The sequence below is a fragment of the Drosophila miranda genome, chromosome 3, assembly GCF_003369915.1.
Source record: "Drosophila miranda strain MSH22 chromosome 3, D.miranda_PacBio2.1, whole genome shotgun sequence".
NCBI lineage: Eukaryota > Metazoa > Arthropoda > Insecta > Diptera > Drosophilidae > Drosophila > Drosophila miranda.
The window spans coordinates 13,144,552-13,161,584 of record NC_046676.1 but is presented as its reverse complement, the minus strand read 5'-3'; the positions used below and the strand labels follow the sequence as shown (position 1 = coordinate 13,161,584).

At 45.7% G+C, this 17,033-nt stretch overlaps 5 protein-coding genes and 1 non-coding gene across 10 annotated transcripts; 2 read left to right on the top strand and 4 right to left on the bottom strand.

Annotated features, from left to right (window-relative positions):
* Window positions 1-158: 158 nt before the first annotated feature.
* LOC117188037 (succinate dehydrogenase [ubiquinone] flavoprotein subunit, mitochondrial) lies at window positions 159-4,043 on the top strand. 3 transcript variants are annotated; one of them, XM_033391192.1, is made up of 5 exons: window positions 159-264; window positions 369-467; window positions 1,647-3,241; window positions 3,302-3,452; window positions 3,516-4,043. In XM_033391192.1, the coding sequence occupies exons 2-5, from the start codon at window positions 411-413 to the stop codon at window positions 3,693-3,695; spliced, it is 1,983 nt and encodes a 660-aa protein (XP_033247083.1). In that variant the 5' UTR covers window positions 159-264; window positions 369-410; the 3' UTR covers window positions 3,696-4,043. The 3 variants fall into 3 exon arrangements, with proteins under 3 accessions (XP_033247083.1, XP_033247081.1, XP_033247082.1); XM_033391190.1 differs by having other exon boundaries at window positions 1,644-3,241; XM_033391191.1 differs by having other exon boundaries at window positions 224-291; window positions 1,644-3,241.
* Window positions 3,790-6,040, bottom strand: LOC108158601 (cytochrome b5 reductase 4). The gene is made up of 2 exons (XM_017291063.2): window positions 4,654-6,040; window positions 3,790-4,587 (listed from the first exon to the last, which is right to left on the bottom strand). The coding sequence occupies exons 1-2, from the start codon at window positions 5,964-5,966 to the stop codon at window positions 4,290-4,292; spliced, it is 1,611 nt and encodes a 536-aa protein (XP_017146552.1). The 5' UTR covers window positions 5,967-6,040; the 3' UTR covers window positions 3,790-4,289.
* Window positions 6,041-6,326: 286 nt separating this feature from the next.
* On the top strand, window positions 6,327-10,753 carry LOC108160396 (fatty-acid amide hydrolase 2-A). Of its 3 annotated transcripts, none has more exons than XM_017294385.2 (5): window positions 6,327-6,429; window positions 8,561-8,833; window positions 8,898-9,117; window positions 9,183-9,757; window positions 9,819-10,753. In XM_017294385.2, exons 2-5 carry the CDS (start codon window positions 8,651-8,653, stop codon window positions 10,425-10,427), a joined length of 1,587 nt encoding a protein of 528 aa, XP_017149874.1. In that variant the 5' UTR covers window positions 6,327-6,429; window positions 8,561-8,650; the 3' UTR covers window positions 10,428-10,753. The 3 variants fall into 3 exon arrangements, with proteins under 3 accessions (XP_017149874.1, XP_033247085.1, XP_033247086.1); XM_033391194.1 differs by having other exon boundaries at window positions 6,334-6,487; XM_033391195.1 differs by lacking the exon at window positions 6,327-6,429 and adding an exon at window positions 6,571-6,657.
* A 453-nt stretch (window positions 10,754-11,206) lies between these two features.
* Window positions 11,207-12,918, bottom strand: LOC108160397 (sentrin-specific protease 8). Its single transcript, XM_017294387.2, has 3 exons — window positions 12,672-12,918; window positions 12,239-12,501; window positions 11,207-12,174 (listed from the first exon to the last, which is right to left on the bottom strand). The coding sequence occupies exons 2-3, from the start codon at window positions 12,265-12,267 to the stop codon at window positions 11,421-11,423; spliced, it is 783 nt and encodes a 260-aa protein (XP_017149876.1). The 5' UTR covers window positions 12,268-12,501; window positions 12,672-12,918; the 3' UTR covers window positions 11,207-11,420.
* A 671-nt stretch (window positions 12,919-13,589) lies between these two features.
* Window positions 13,590-13,661, bottom strand: Trnah-gug. The gene has a single exon. It is a non-coding gene; the product is annotated as a tRNA-His (tRNA).
* An 88-nt stretch (window positions 13,662-13,749) lies between these two features.
* On the bottom strand, window positions 13,750-14,670 carry LOC108160739. Its single transcript, XM_017294930.2, has one exon. It carries the CDS (start codon window positions 14,594-14,596, stop codon window positions 13,832-13,834), a length of 765 nt encoding a protein of 254 aa, XP_017150419.1. The 5' UTR covers window positions 14,597-14,670; the 3' UTR covers window positions 13,750-13,831.
* Between the last annotated feature and the right edge of the window lie 2,363 nt (window positions 14,671-17,033).

Sequence of the window (17,033 nt, the reverse complement as noted above, 5' to 3'; positions counted from 1 at the left end):
AATGATATGTAGTAGTCAGCCTGGCGTTGACATTTTACAATTGTCATATTGCGCCTGTGTATTTTAAAATTTAAATATTAATTTACGTATACATGTATACTGTCTTTTTTGGCATATGCATTCCCGCCCATACGTAAATACGAAGCGCAAACGTACCAACAAATGAGCACGGTTCATCACCCTCACCTGATCAGAGAACCAGTTCATATTATTCATTTAGCTCCGTAACTCAAGTGCCGACGAGCGGCACACAACATTTAAAACGTAAACTTTTCCTTTCAAAATAGACATGTAACTACATGACAAATATTTTAAGAAACATCAACGCACACGTACTAAATTTTGACTAAAGTGCCACTTTATTGCAGAATCTAGACCACACTAGCCACCTCGAAAGCCCAGCCGCAAACATGTCCGGAATCATGCGTGTGCCATCGATTTTGGCCAAAAATGCAGTCGTCTCCATGGTAGGTAGCGCATAAACTCCTTTCGCCAGGCATCCACATCGTCGCCAACCTGTCCACCTTGCCGGACAGAGATTATACAACGAGGGAAACGGATTTTATTTGCTCGTGACGTGAAGTGAAAAAATCTTAAGAAGTTGACCAAAAAACGCGCCCCTCGTAGTTGTTATGTAATTTCAATCAATTTTGATGGCCAGGTGTAATGGATGGCCCCACTCGGAGTTAATATCCCAGAAGGGGGCAACTGTTGATTTTGCCCCCATCTCTGGGCTGTTTTTAAGATTTTAGTGGAAAATTTGTGTTCAACGGTCGACGAGGTTATGTTACCTGCCCCGCCCCCGCTGTCGATGCTTCCGTGTTTTGTTGGTCTGCTCGAATGGCTGTGCGTGCAACAAATGCATCTAAGACATTAAATGCAATTGCAAATTGTGTATGGCGGTGGCTCATTGCTATAGGACAAGCCTTGATAAGCTCAGCAAATTTCATTCAGTCACACGAATGTCCAGAGATGCAGGGAGGCACGGCCGCTGCTAACAACTGAGCTGATTATACAATGGGAGCTGGCCATTGCTACTGATGTCTCTACAACAGTTTAATTTATCTATTGCATAAGCAACTGTCGCATTGTCACTCTATGTAGAGGCACCATCAAGTCTAGTCTCGCTTCTTGAGCATCCCAATCTTGAGGCTGTCGACGTCACCACTGTCTTCGCCTGGGAATATTCCTCAGCGGCAGCGATGGCCATGGCGTGTGCGGCTCTCAACTTATCTGTCAAGTTGTCGTTAATTGGCGATCGTTTTGCCAAAACAAAACGAATGCATCTTATCGATGTACATATTTATACATTTACTGTGTATTTTTCCGTCTGCGTGGGGCGTATTAGCCAAGGGGTGCCGGACACTGCTGATAAGATATAACTCCTTACTAAGGGATCTTCCAGAGAATCGCAAGAGCCTGTAGTTTAAAGCGCTTACGTAATTATATTAGCGAATTGAAATAGCGTTGAAATATTCTTAATTGAAAGGTGCAAATAATGACTAAATGACGGATCCGTTGCGCAAAAACCTGATTTCGCAACGGTCTGGTCTCATCACAGCGCTGCGGGCGGCCCGTTCAAACAAACCCCTTGTAAACAGCAATCAACTAGCTCTGATCCCATCTCTCTCTCTCTCCTTCAGCAGCGCGCAGCTGCAATTGCAGGGCAACGTAGTTATCACATAACGCACGGTCGCCAGCAGGCGACGGCAGCTAATCCGGATAAGATATCGAAGCAGTATCCTGTCGTCGATCATGCCTACGATGCAGTTGTGGTGGGAGCCGGCGGTGCTGGTCTCCGGGCCGCTTTTGGCCTTGTCGCCGAGGGATTCCGCACGGCGGTGATCACCAAATTGTTCCCCACCCGCTCGCACACGATTGCCGCGCAGGGCGGCATCAATGCGGCGCTGGGCAATATGGAGGAGGACGACTGGAAGTGGCACATGTACGACACAGTCAAGGGATCCGACTGGCTGGGCGATCAGGATGCTATTCACTACATGACACGGGAGGCACCCAAGGCTGTCATCGAGCTGGAGAACTACGGCATGCCCTTCTCCCGCACACAAGACGGAAAGATCTATCAGCGCGCCTTCGGTGGCCAGAGCTTGAAATTCGGCAAGGGCGGACAGGCGCATAGATGTTGTGCTGTGGCGGATCGTACCGGGCACTCCCTGTTGCACACCCTCTACGGACAGTCGCTCAGTTACGATTGCAACTACTTTGTGGAGTACTTTGCCCTGGATCTGATCTTCGAGGATGGCGAGTGCCGGGGCGTGTTGGCCCTTAACCTGGAGGATGGTACTCTGCACCGTTTCCGAGCCCAGAACACCGTCATTGCCACTGGCGGCTATGGACGTGCCTTTTTCTCCTGCACCTCTGCCCACACCTGCACTGGCGACGGCACTGCTATGGTCGCTCGACAGGGCCTCCCCTCTCAGGACTTGGAGTTTGTTCAGTTCCACCCCACTGGAATCTATGGAGCCGGCTGCCTCATTACCGAGGGCTGCCGCGGCGAGGGTGGCTACCTGATCAATGCCAAGGGCGAACGTTTCATGGAGCGGTATGCTCCGGTGGCGAAGGATCTCGCCTCTCGGGACGTCGTGTCGCGTTCAATGACCATCGAGATCATGGAGGGTCGTGGTGTTGGCCCCGACAAGGATCACGTTTACCTGCAGCTTCACCATTTGCCACCCAAGCAGCTGGCCGAGCGACTACCCGGCATCTCAGAGACAGCTATGATTTTTGCCGGCGTAGATGTAACACGCGAGCCAATCCCCGTCTTACCCACGGTGCACTACAACATGGGTGGTGTGCCAACCAACTATCGCGGCCAGGTGATCACCGTTGGCAAGGACGGCAAGGATATCATTGTCCCCGGCCTCTACGCTGCAGGGGAGGCAGCCTCCAGCTCCGTTCACGGTGCCAATCGTCTGGGTGCCAACTCTCTGCTGGATCTGGTTGTTTTCGGACGTGCCTGCGCCAAGACCATTGCCGAGGAGAATAAGCCCGGCGCAGCTGCTCCCACTCTCAAGGATACAGCTGGCGAGGCCTCTGTGGCTAACCTGGATAAGCTGCGCTTTGCCAACGGCCAGATCACCACTGCCGATCTGCGCCTGAAGATGCAGAAGACCATGCAGCATCATGCCGCTGTGTTCCGCGACGGGCCCATCCTCAAGGAGGGTGTGAGCAAAATGCAGGAGATCTACAAGCAATTCAAGGACGTTAAGGTTGTGGACAAGTGAGTGCGCAAATGTTTGGATTTTGGTTTGAGGTTTATTTAATCTGAAATCATTTTTAGGTCCCTAGTCTGGAACTCGGATTTGGTCGAGACGCTGGAGCTGCAGAATCTGTTGGCCAATGCCCAAATGACCATTGTGGGAGCCGAGGCGCGTAAGGAGTCGCGTGGTGCTCACGCCCGTGAAGACTTCAAGATCAGACTTGACGAATATGTAAGTTGATTTGGGGCCACAAGAAAGCCGGCACTGGGTCTAATTGTGTGTTTCTTCTTGCAGGATTACAGCAAACCAGTCGAGGGACAGGAGAAGGTGCCCTTTGAGAAGCACTGGCGCAAGCACACGCTCGCCTGGGTGTGCAACGACAATGGAGATGTTCAGTTGGATTACAGGAACGTAATCGATACCACGCTGGACAACGAGGTGTCAACGGTGCCGCCAGCGATCCGCTCCTACTAAATTGACATGATTAGATGGAGGCTACCCGCATACACATAAAACACCACAGCCAACACACACCACACACACACGGATGTCTACTTAAGGGGTCGCAACCTGAGGAAAGGAAAGTGATTTAGAGTCGAGTCGCAAATGTTGTGCTATTTCCGGGGAACTATTTCCGGCACCCCAACGTCTTGCGACGGAATGTAAAGCCAGTTATCCTATATGCATCCTACATATATATATTCTCTATATATCCTATGTTGCTCCTGTTTCTATCTATTTTCTGTACGCCCTGTATGCCCTCCCTCCACCTGATGATTACTTTTTTTCGTTTGTTTATATACAATTTACAATTTTACATTAGCAAAATGTGTGTGATGGCTTTACTGAGAGACGATTGCGACGATAAGAACAGAACGAAGCTTTGCTGTGCTTTGCCTAGCAATAAGCAAAAGAAAAAAAAAATCCAACAAACATTTTCTAGTATTTGTTAAACTTATTAAATTATTGAAACAAAAAAATGTAAAAATCACAAAAAAACCAAAATCTGAACTATTTGCTGTATAGCAAATAAAGTGAATGAAAATGAATTTTGGTCAAACGATAATTTTAGCCGCGGAATATATGAATTTGATTCGGCTTAACATTTAGACTCTTCAAAACATCTTCGGCAGCAGTGTTGAAGGAGGTTGGTCCACAAATCGCCGCATAAGTACACCTGTCCGGCTGATTTTCCTTGAACAAAGGAGACAGCAGCTCCGACGATATTCGTTGCGGCTGCTCCTCTGCCTGGGAAAGTATGTGGGTGCAGATGAAGCGCTCGTCCTCCGTTTGCATATTCTGCAGTTTGTCCCTCAGCCAGATGTCCGCTTCAGTTTTGTTGAAGTAGTACAGGTGCAGGGACTCGCTGTGGATCAAATACAATTTGTTAGTGTACGGATTTGGCCAACTTTCCATTTCCTTGCCAACTTACATGCGATTTGTGTTCCGCTTTAGTAGATGGGGTATTATACTTAAAATAGGTGTCAGACCGCTCCCAGCTGCCAGTAGAAGGATGTTCCGATTTGCGGTTAGGTTTGAGAGCATAAAACCGCCGCGAGGCGCGCTTAAATGCAATCGACAGCCTGGCTGCAGTTGGTGCAAGTGACTAGATACAGGTCCATTAGTATATCGCTTAATCAGAAAGTGCAGGCACACAGAACTCGCCAGGGCGTTCGTTTCGGAGGGCAAATATCTGTGATCGACTGGCGTATAGCTCCGCTGGATTTCATCCCCATTCACAGGGACTTGTATGTTCACATGATGGCCCACTGGTAGTACCATCAATACCTCCATCTGAACGCTCTGTAAGCTCAGCTCAAAAGAGTCGTGATTGAAATCGTTAGAGGCAAGCACTTCATATTCATACGTTTCCTCTTGTGTGTCAAGAGAATCCAGTTTGCGTGACGTGTGCGTACCGTAAGAAGTCCAAGGAGCTGGCTCTTCTTTGGCCAAGACCAGCTCGGTCTTTCCAGTCTCAGTCCCGACTCGCACGGCCTTCGGTGGCCACTCCACCTTCCCTGCTAGCTGTAAGTCAAACGTGTGCCATCTGCTCTCCAGGAAAACACGCGCCACCAGCTGCTGCGGATCTTTTCTTCTCACAATCAGTCCGGGATTGGAAAAGCTTCGAGTGTAAAAGAACAGGGTAAGCTCGCTTCTTTGTTGGATCCAATCGAAGCGAGGAACAATCTCTACTGGCTTTGAATCCCGTGTGTCTGTCTTGAGGGAATCAGTCTCCGTCAAAGGTCCAGGGGCATTCTCCTTTAATGGCCCTACGTAACATTTTCCCAGCAGCTGTGGATAATTGACCCAGGCATGAACCTTGTCAAACAATGTAGTAGCATCTTGGCCAACTCCACGCATTAGCTCGTCCACTCCACCCGGATGAAAATCCATGTATCGAGTAACATTAAAGACTCGGCCACGAATGGCCATCCAGGCATCAGTAACCTTGTTGTGCAGAGCTAATTCGCTTCTGGTAACTGGAACCACCCGTCCTCCGGTCCCCGATAGATCTGCCCCAGAATTGCACAGCCGTATCCAGCTCATCAGCGAGTAGCCTGGCTTTAGTGCACATTTGTTCCGCGGATTCCCTGTCGCTGAGCCCGAGCAATCGGCATTGGATTTGAGCTTTTGCGGCGCTGTGGTGGGCAGTTGAAGACCAGCAGAGGCTCTCGGTAAAGGCACTCCCTGTGGCGGCCCAAGCAGCGTATTGCTGGTAGCGGATTTGTGCGATAAATCAGACATAATCTGTTAAATGGCTTGGAATTGAAAATCACAACAATACTCTGGTATAAACAGCTGTTGCGTGCAACTCGTTAAATGGTTCATATTTCGGAATCACAGCATAATCGTTGAATCGATATTTTTGTGCGATAAGTGGAACTTATCGGCGTTTTATTTCAAAATAGAAATAAAAACTATGATCAAAATACCGTTTAAACATATCTTATCTGTCTCCTTTCTTGTCTCATTGATCGGCAACGCCAATGGAATGAAAACAATGTTGCTATTTTTCTCGATAGTGAGCAAAATGGCATCGATAGTGCCCAAAAAACAAACAAAGTCGATATATCGCTGGCCTCTCAGCACTAGCGGAACATCGATTGCTGTTTGTTTTTGTCACGAGCTGCCGAGCTTTAAAATTCGCTGCATATTAAATAAACTTTGACCGTGCAACCGAGCGAAAGGAAATAATCTTCCCTTTGAAGTACGCTAGTATTTAACCAGCAAAATATCACACAGAGCCCATTGCTTTTTCTTCGCGGGTACATTATAGTGTTTGCTATTTATCGACGCGCAATAGTGCGCAGTGTGTATCTGTGTGTACTTTATCTTTTTTGTGCATTTGTCCAACTGCGAAGTTAATTTAGTTTGCACATTCATTGCACATTGCGGCATTCATTGCTAACCGCTTTTGTTGTGAACCGGTTCCAAAGTATTATTAAACGAAAAAACTACAATTGCTGAGTGTGTTGTGTGCATCTCTGATCGAATGAACATGAATTATACATATTCAATTGCAATCCGTCTGTATAGTTTGGTTCTTGTGACGTCAACCTCTACTCCTGGGTTTCGTTTGTGGGTTTTTTCCCCGCTCCCAAGACTAAAAATGAACACTCTGAAAATGAAACTTGATGAATTTTATTTATAATCCAAACAAAAGATCTGGCAAGAGAAATGATGTCATTGCCAGTACGCAGTTCGGATTGCTGTCCTGCATACATATGAATACCCCCTTTCGTACCACATTACACTCCCACCCCCTACAGATATGTATATGTATGCCTCAAAATGAGGCCGTATTTGCAAATCAATAGCTATCCTATTCTACACTATAGCTTGGGGAAATGTGCGCGGATAGCAACAGGTCTTGTTCGTGCCGGACTCGTGTTCGTAAATCAGAATAGAAGGTTTGTGGGGCTGCTGTGTCAAGAGCCCCTCGAACTTGTGCTGGGACTTTGTCGCCTGCTATTTGTGAAATCATTTATAGCCTATCTTATCCAGATTGTCCACTTAAAGTCATGCTATTGTGCCATTATCGTTGTGCATCACTGCCCACCAAAACATTAAAAACTTTGCCCTATAGCCTCTACCGCGTATCGATTCCCAGCCCCCTAACTGAAAGTATTTATCACGTTACAGTGCCCATTCGAATGTCTGGAAATTCATTTAGCCGACCTACAAGCTGATAGCATGCTCTCGACATCCAAAAACCAATGCGATAAGCAGTCGGAAAGTTTAATTCCATTCCTGGTAATCACAGACCAGACTGTTGCTGTACAGACTAGTTGCTGTACGAGTATTGCTATTATTACTTTTATCGCGTCTGGGCAGACGGCTTTGACCTGATGTATGACTCATTTGGGTATACATTTTCCCTGTTCTCAGAGCGCTGAATGCTGATAAGTTTTTATGTATTGCCTCAGCTTTTAAGCAAAATAGTTAAAGTTTATGTGCATTGGTATATGAGTTATTGGGGTTCGGCTCTTTACTCCACTGAGATATGGGGGGGTCCCCCTTATCTATCGATACTTGAGGCATCGTAAATGCTGTCCCAATCTAATTCGGCTGAATACTACATTTCTGATAAGATATGAAATCACGTCTGTCGAAACTAACGGGAATAAACAGCCGGGTCGTTTAGGGGTATACTCAAATTACGACCAAATAAGTTGACCTTCGATATCCCTAGGACTCTTCTGCATTTCCCTAATTTTCGGTCTATTTATCAGCTGGTTTTATTTTCCCAATTGTTTGTAAACATTTGCAATTATAATGTGAAATATGTCCGTTTCTATTTATTCGCTACTCCCGTGTTTGTATTTTTGTATAGTATTCTGGAGTGCAAAGGTGGACATGAGTCAGCGAGCCCCAACTGTGGAGACGTGGCTCGGCCAAAGCTATCAGATTATAGCCGCACGGAATCCAAATCGATTGCCTACAGCCTGAGCCAATCAGCAAGTAAAGGAATGAAGTTTCAGCTGAATAAACTAGATAAATTCGAAGTAGATTTACAGATAAAGTAGTATTGGAATGATTCAAAATAGAGTGTAGATGGGGAATTTTTCAAAGTAATTTGTTTACTACGTTCTCCTTCTCGATGAGGGTGTGGGTGGCTTTGGGCCATAATTGGGAACTATTATCTTATTTTTTCGCCCCGTAATTATTGATTTACCACTGAAGGCTACAATATTGTGTATATTTTGAGCCACATACAATTTATTTCAGACAGAAATACGTATTTTCCTAATATTGCTGATAGATGGATTGAAAAATATGTATTCTTTAAAATTAAATGATACACATTTGTAATTTTTTGACTTGTCGAAATCTTCCAGATCCACAACACATGGCCCAGAACCAAGACACAGACGCGATCATCAGCCATTCCCAGTAAAAAATAAAAAGCTACATTCCACCCACGCAAGATGGCGCAGCACGTGCCCTTGTCACGCGTCATAGGTTCCTATATCTTTGGTATACTGCAGGCCTGCATTCGTTTCCTTTTCCGCCTGATCTATGGCGCGAAGGGCGAGAGCATGCCACCCATAACGGACCCCATTCTGCTCGAATCGGCATCGTCGCTTGCAAGAAAGATACGCAACCAGGAAGTGAGTAGATCTTGATATAGATACACTAGCCATCAGTATAATAACCTCTCATGTCATCGAATAGCTTAGCAGCGTTCAGGTAATGGAGTCGTTCATACGCCGCATCAAGGAGGTGAATCCCATATTGAATTGTGTGGTGGACGAGCGATACGACCAGGCTCTCCAAGAGGCAGCCGATGCAGATAAGCTGATCAAGTCCGGTCACCACACCGTGGAGGAATTGGCCAAGCAGAAGCCCTTTCTGGGTGTACCCATCACCACAAAAGACTGCATATCGGTCAAGGGTGAGATCGAACTAAACTAAAACTGAACTAAAACAGTTATAAATGAAAGTTTACCTGTGTTCTAGGTATGCTCCACACGGCTGGCTTGTATGATCGACGAGAGGTGCGCGGCTCTAAGGATGCGGATGCCATGGCGTTGATGCGCAAGGCGGGCGCCATTCCCATTGCTTTGACCAACGTCTCCGAGGTGTGCATGTGGTGGGAGAGCAACAATACGGTGCATGGACGGACGCGCAATGCGTATGATACAAATCGCATTGTCGGCGGCTCCAGTGGCGGTGAGGGCTGCATTCAGTCTGCGGCTGCCTCGGCCTTTGGTCTTGGCTCTGACATTGGTGGCTCCATTCGCATGCCGGCCTTTTTCAACGGCATCTTCGGACATAAGCCAAGCAAGCTGGTGGTTTCCAATGTGGGCCAGTTCCCTGCACCCTTCAGCGACGAGCAGAACTCTTTCTTGGGGCTGGGCCCAATGTCGCGCTTTGCGGAGGACCTGCGCCCAATGCTTAGAATCATGTCTGGCGAAAAGGCCGATCTGCTGAATCTCGACAAGGAAGTGGATCTAAGCAAGATGAAGTTCTTCTATCAGGAGTCAGATGGCGGTGCCCGCCTAGTGTCTTCAGTAGACCCCGATCTACAAAAGGTATCAGTGTATAATAATTATTAACATACTAATTACTGATTATCCAATATTTTCACTGAAGGCCATGCAACGAGTGGTCCGGCACCTGAGCGAGAAGTTTGGCAGCAAGCAGGTGGAACGCATCCAGCTGCCGCTATTTCGCCAATCGGCTGCCATTTGGTTTGCCAACATGCGGGACGACAGTGGACACGGCTTCGCCTACCAATTGGGCAATTTGGAGCATGACATCAACACCTATTGGGAGCTTTTCAAATGGCTGTTTGGGGCTTCCAAACACACGTTCATTGGCTTGTCAACGGCGATCATGGACAGTGCCCAGTGCAAGCACGGCTCGCCGAAATATGATCACATGGTCCGTAAGCGCAACGATTTGCGGTCCGAGCTGCAGCGTCTCCTTGGCGACAATGGAGTGCTGATCTATCCCACACACCCCACCGTGGCGCCCTATCATAATGAGCCTGTGACGCGACCCCTTAACTTTGCCTACACGGGCATTGTGAATGTTCTGGGCTTCCCAGCCACGGCTGTTCCGTTGGGAAAGGGCAGCGAAGGATTGCCCCTGGGTGTTCAGGTCATTGCCAACTTTAACGAGGATCGTCTCTGCCTGGCTGTTGCGGAGGAGCTGGAGCGAGCCTTTGGTGGCTGGACGCGACCCCAAGTCAGGGTGTAAAGCGTACAAGAAGCCTAGTTAGTAGAAGGGGGGCACTCCACTTCTCATCTGTCCCCGCCCCCACCCTCTGTAACACAAACAAACCCTCCCGCCCGGCGGTATCGACGTATGTCGAACCTGCGGCCTTTGGCCTCAGAAATGTATTAATTGTATGGGTGTACTACAGTGCCTCCTTATATCAGTTTTAGATGTGGTTTTATATATTTCATAGATGTTTTTAATAATTAATAATATTAATTCCTGGGTCTCGTGCACTGCCTGGGAGGCCGTGCATTCTCCTTATGTTTCTACAATGCATTTATGTATAATAAATAATTGCAACATAATATAACTCGTTTACTTTCAAAGCGAATGACGGCATGGAACGTCTCGTCTGGTTCCGCTTCTAAACTAAATAAACAAATATGATAACACTGTTAAATTTGATCTGATATCGATTGCGCGTAAACAAATCTTTATTTGTAATTTAATCCTTTTCAAACATATCGAGTGCACCTCCTTCTGTGGGGTGTGTTATTTCACTACCGTGCCTGGCACTGGCTTCCACATAAACATTTTCTAAATGTCTTCGTGGAATTAAATCAAAATTAAAATTAATTCATGGGTATCGTATTCACATGTTTGCGTACCTCTCTCGCCTTTTTCAGGTTGTATGTGTATGTGTGTGTGTGTGTGCGTATGTGTATGTGTGTGTGTTTTTTTTTTGTTTTTTTTTTATTGGGAAAACAATTTATATTTATAAAATAACAATTATGGCTGGGAAGGGGCCATAATTGTTATTTTATTTATTTATGTGTGTGTGTTTTTTTTTTTCACATGTTTGCGTACCTCTCTCGCCTTTTTCAGGTTGTATGTGTATGTGTGTGTGTGTGCGTATGTGTATGTGTGTGTGTGTGTGTGTCAGTATGAATGTATAGCGGTTTTCTGTAAATGATACATTTACAATATTCATTCGATTACTTAAAACTAGCAAATGGAGGAAAGAAACGACGTCTAGCCCTTGCCGCCCAGCGACAAGATCAGCTTGAGCAGTTCCGTGCGTTTGGCTTTAACGGTGTCAACCTGCAGCGGCGGTAGTCCATCAATCACCTCATACCTATTTAGATAGTCGGCAATGTGGTCGGTCATGCAAATAACGTGTATGCCGCAGTCGTAGTCGTTGGCCTGTTGCAGGCAGCGCATTGGACGAAACTTGGCAGAGCGCATGTCCATAGTTTCCTTCACCTTGTTCATCAGCTCCACAGAGTTGCTAGTGTTGTTGTTTCCGTACGAGTCAAAGTGATAGAACGTCTTCTCCGGTCGCGAGAACACCAGCAACGACCAGTGCGTGCCACCGGCCTCGAAGCTCATGTTATCATTCAAGGCGAAGAATATAAATGGCTTCCTAGTGGCCTTGTTCTGATCCATGAGTTGCTCCAGCTCCTGGTCGTCCATGTACTTCATGCATTGGGTCACCTCGGGGGCTATGAAGACGATATCGTCGTTTGTCTTGTACTTCATGTGCGTCAGGTACTCGTAGTAGAAGCTCAAAATCTGGTCGTTCAGCCAGCGGGGCCCATGCAGCAGCTGCACGTCGGACATCCGCAGACACGAGTCGTGGAAGCTCAGTGAGATGGGATCCGCCTTCGAGTTGGAGCTCATCTTGGAGTGATGGTTGTTGTTGGATCTATTTGGGGTGCCGCTCTTTCCACCGACGCGTCTCGAAGACCCTGTTTGATTCGAACTCTGGTTCTGGCGTGTATGTTGCCTGCAAGAAATTGTATTTCTGAAATTATATGCTCCGCATTCAAAATTTCGAACTAATCTAGCACCTTAAAATTTTTCTATCTTGGGGCAGCATGTTTCTAACTTATTTTAAATAATATATTTGTTTTGAAAAGTCAAACTTATCCACGAACAATCCCCACACAGCTTGTGCGTTTCAAAGTCGGCGTTCAAATATTTTCCTTGATTTCCTTTTGCTTTCGTCTTCGTATTGCCGTACTGCTCGCCGGCCGGCAAATTTTGTTGTTGTGCCTTTTGTTGCAAACGCCATGTTGCTTAATTATCTGTGTCGCGTCGCCTTACAACACAGCTTCAGGGTGCAGTAAGAAAAAAGCAGCACAGCTCAGATTTTCAAATGTTTCAACGTTAATTTTAACATTTAATTTAAGTTTTGTGTACGGGTGCGAATACGCGAAGCACAACAAAGGCTGATAATAGCGGTTCTTGGTTCATGCATTGGATTCATTGCGTCACACTTACCAGAAAAAATGGCTGCGCTGCCCCTTCGAACTTTATACCTCCGAATAAATTTACTAGTCGCTATAATTAAAGATTCCTTGCGTATTATCATTTATTTGGGTATGACAGCAACAATACTCGTGGACTTAATATCTTTTTATAAATTTTTAAACACTGCTCAATATTATATTGGATGAACTGATGTTAACTTTATCAATCTGTCTGCTTTTAGGGCTAATTTTTCTTTGTTGATGGGGGATTGTGGCGAAAAGGGGAGCACGCCGCATCTAGCCTGGCAACGCTGGCGCCCCACCAGTATTGGTAAAGGAGAGCGGATTAATGTTAAAATGCATATTATTTTCTAAATGTAAATAATAATAAATAGTAATGGCTAAAAACTAAAAAAAAAACAATTTTGAGTTACATGGAAACTTTGGCGAAGAAGTTACAAATTATGAAACGAAACTACTCGAAATAAAATAAAGTGTTCGGTGTTTTCATTTAACCCTTTACTTGCCGCTCTGTAACGGCTTTAACGGCAAAGTAGTTGACAGTGACAACAAACATTTTTACTCGTGCAAAAACCACCAATACATGTAGCCCGTGTTGGAAACTTTGTTATTGTTTTTCACCAAATCGTATTAATATTTTCATCTGCTTGTTACTTCAGATAAAGTTTCCCCATAAAGAAACATAATTGCATTTGGTATGTAAATTACAATTTTCTTTGCACTTAACTTGCGAACCTGTATAGAGTATGCTGTTGGAAAAGTCTCCCCTTTTTCCACTTTACTTAACAAGAAGAATTATTGCGACATCCCTCACCAGCTTGGCGCTAAAATATATCTTAATCGGTTAACAGATAAAACCCAGGAAAATAAGATTTAAAAGAAAAAAAAAAAGAAAACCCAACTCCGTGACAATGCATATTTGCAGCATTGCCGTGACCAGGATTCGAACCTGGGTTACCACGGCCACAACGTGGGGTCCTAACCACTAGACGATCACGGCTACGTCGGGTTGTTGGAAGCCGACGGCCAAAACGCTGTTTTCACAAGCGTGGCCATGAAATCAAAGTCAAATCACAGAAATCGAAATATTTAATCTTGGTTAACAATGTGGAAGTACTGGAAGCGGGGTGAATTTTATTTTTATTCAATAATAGTATAAACTTCCATGGGCTACGACTGGGGCTCTGTGGCTCTGACAATTCCCTTGCTGGTCGTCCCTTTAGTGGGATTGACGGTTGTTGCTAAGGTAGGGCGAGATGTAGTCGGTACGGTAGGACGAGATGTAGTCGGTACGGTAGGAAGAGATGTTGTCGTTGCACTTAATAAATTCCGCTCGTTCCGCTGCTTAAGACGTTCCCGAAATTGATAACGTAGTGTATCAATGGGAGTGTTCAGCGCGAAATTCATGTCGGGCAATTGATAGGTGGCCAGCAAAAAGTTACAGCGTACGCGCTCCCTGGCAATGCGTTTGATAAGCGCCTGCATTTCGTGGCCATTTATCATATCGTCAATGGCCTCCACCACATTTCCCTGTAGCTGTGGTTCATCTGTCTTTACGCTGGCCATCTTATTGGCTTTTCGTGTTTCTTCATCCTCCAAAGCAATGGTCTCGAACTGTATGTCTGCGGGGCTCATACGAAGGGTTTGATGCTGGCTCTTTCGAGACCTTTGTCGTCCTGGGCCTTTGGCATTGGATTTATCGTTGACGTCTGTTCCTGTGCCAGGGGATGTGCCTGTTTTATCCGAGGAAGATGGCGACGTTGATGCGCTCTTTGCCAAAAACGCCGGTTTTGCTTTTTTTGGAGTAATTTCAATTACTGCGCTTTCTTTTGATTCGCCTGATGGCTGCCGAGTTCCAGAACATTTTGGCTTTATTGCGTCCACGACGAAATATTCCTCTTCGTCAGAATCTGTTAATGCAATGCAATTGAACATTTAATTTCAGATTGTTTATTGTTCAGATTGTTGGTGGGCTGGGCCGAGAAACAGTCGATAAGTTATACGGTTTGACTTCTCAGAAATATACCAAAATATACGTCAAGGTAACAACAAATACCGTAAATATACTGACGAATTATTAAAAGTACGATTTTAAAGATCGAAAATTCAAATAACCTTCGTATGGAGATTTCTATAGTCTATATTCTTTAAAAATTAAATTTAGTTTATTAATGATGAAATATCCCATTATTTGTTGCGGGAGAAATTCGAAAGATGTTGCATGCGAAGATATCGATAGGTGATACCCCATAGAAGTGGTGAGGAGGAAAAAAGTTTGAGCAGAGTGGCAAGGCCAAAATTTAAGGGCAAAAGGTTAGCGAAGAGTGGCGCCACCTGGTCCTGGAGAGTGAGAGTTCCGCGCGCTCTCCGGAGCCGTTATGAGAGAAGATATCCGATCTCATCCCATAACGGAGTCCCGAAACCAACTCACCCATACCCCAAAGAAAAGAGAGCCGCCAGCAGCCCGAATCAGGCCATGCCCTTGAACCTAGTTCAAGGGCGATAGAAGAGAGAGCGATGGGGATCAGCGGCCCGGGAGCATTAAACAGAGCAGCTAAGCCAAGAGGGGGTTCAGAGAAAGAAATTCCCGCAACGGAGAAGCATGCGCGCCGGACATAGTGATCTAGTGATTTTTTTTGTTCTGAAAGAAAAAGTGAGTGGGATGAGGATGGAGTAGTGGCCATCACCCTGAAAAAAAAAGATAAATAAATCTGTGATTCCAGGGGATCCAGATCAGTGAGAGACCAGGAACCAGGACTAGCGGGACGGGAAAGAGACCCAAGAAGCATAAGAGTGAGTCCGCTCCAGAGGGGGGAGTAAAGAAACCCCAAATTAATTTTTTTTGTTGGCCAATCCGTAGGGAATAGGTCACAGCTCCGCCATCCTGGCTTGCTTTTTGCTGGGCTCGAATACACAATCCTGGCCACATAGTGCGGGTCCCTCGCCCATTTAGGGAGAGAAAAAAAATCATCAATCAACTTATTTACTCCCATTATTTATTTTTGTTAGACGTCTCCATTTATATGTAATTGGTAATCCCCTAATTTAAGTCCGTCCATATTATATCTATATGTAACTTATTTATATTTATTATATTAATTATTTCTATTTATCTATTTATTTATTAACCGCCAGTAGTGATAAGATGAGGGGGGTATGAATAGGCAGGCTTAGTGTAGCGATGATACCGTGTAAAAGTAGGAAATTGAAGTGAAAATTATAACGAAGAAAATGAATTGCTAAGCGTTTCATATGGGGGGAAGAGGAGCCACAGCAACGAGAGGGTAAGGCTGCTGCACATGGCAGGGAGATCCAAAACGTTGTTATTCAGATATCAGGTAGGGAGGGTACGTCAGGGGTAAAAACATCGACACCTCGACCTGGTCCACGTCTGTGTTGAAGGAAGTTACTGTAATGTTGTTTGTCGAGTAGAGTCCGTTTGCAGTTTTTTTTGTCGGTTACTTTTGTTGTTTCAATTTGTTCGAGATGTCCAATTAGTTGGTATATTGTGCGACCTGAGGGCTTGGGAAGTACCCAGCCCTGGGATGACTGGCTAGCCGGCCTTGCCGCGAAGAAAACAAAGGTTCGTAACAAAGATTCAGGCCCCCAAAAACACTCACACTGGCGTTTTAGGAATGCAGCTTTTGAGTGCTGAGCAATGGCAGTATAAATGCGTAAAAATTACCAAACACTTCTTGTTTTAAATTTGGCGCTAATGCCCCAAAGATTTGGGGCTTAATACAATTCGAAAAATAGGAAATATAAATTAAACATGACTTTGTTCCAGTCCCACCTGAACGATAGGTGGCCAGGGCTGAGGGCGACGCGCCATCTAGCGGAAGTCCAGGGAGGCTCGATGGTGTATTGGGACATCGGGGGGAGCTGGAGCCGTTACTGGGGATATAAGGAAGAGAATAGGATTAGTTATATGTATTAGTAAGGGAAAAAGGGATAAATAGGAGTGAAAATATTAGAAAACGTGGATTGGATTATGGAGATCGTGGAGCGTGGACGGAGTAACGTCGAAATTTGAAATTTTGTGCTTAAAACAGAAAGTTTGAAGTGAGTACAGAAAAGGCGGGCGATAAAATAGGTTGTAATGCAGAAAATTTTACTAACAGCCGGCAAGGAATATAGCCACCAGAACCGGGCCAGAAGGTTTCCTGGAGAGGGACACTGGAGTTCGAGAAAGTCGACTGCAGAGAAGAAGACTGCCCAACGGAACCTGAGTGAGTTCGTTCCAGTTGCGCGTGTGTGAGCCAAGTAGCGCGGGACGTGTGAAGGGGGAGGGTGAAAGAGGACGATTTAGCTGCCAGGGCGATTCTAGCCACACCGCACGATCGTTGCATCGCCTTCCAGTGCGTGCCACACG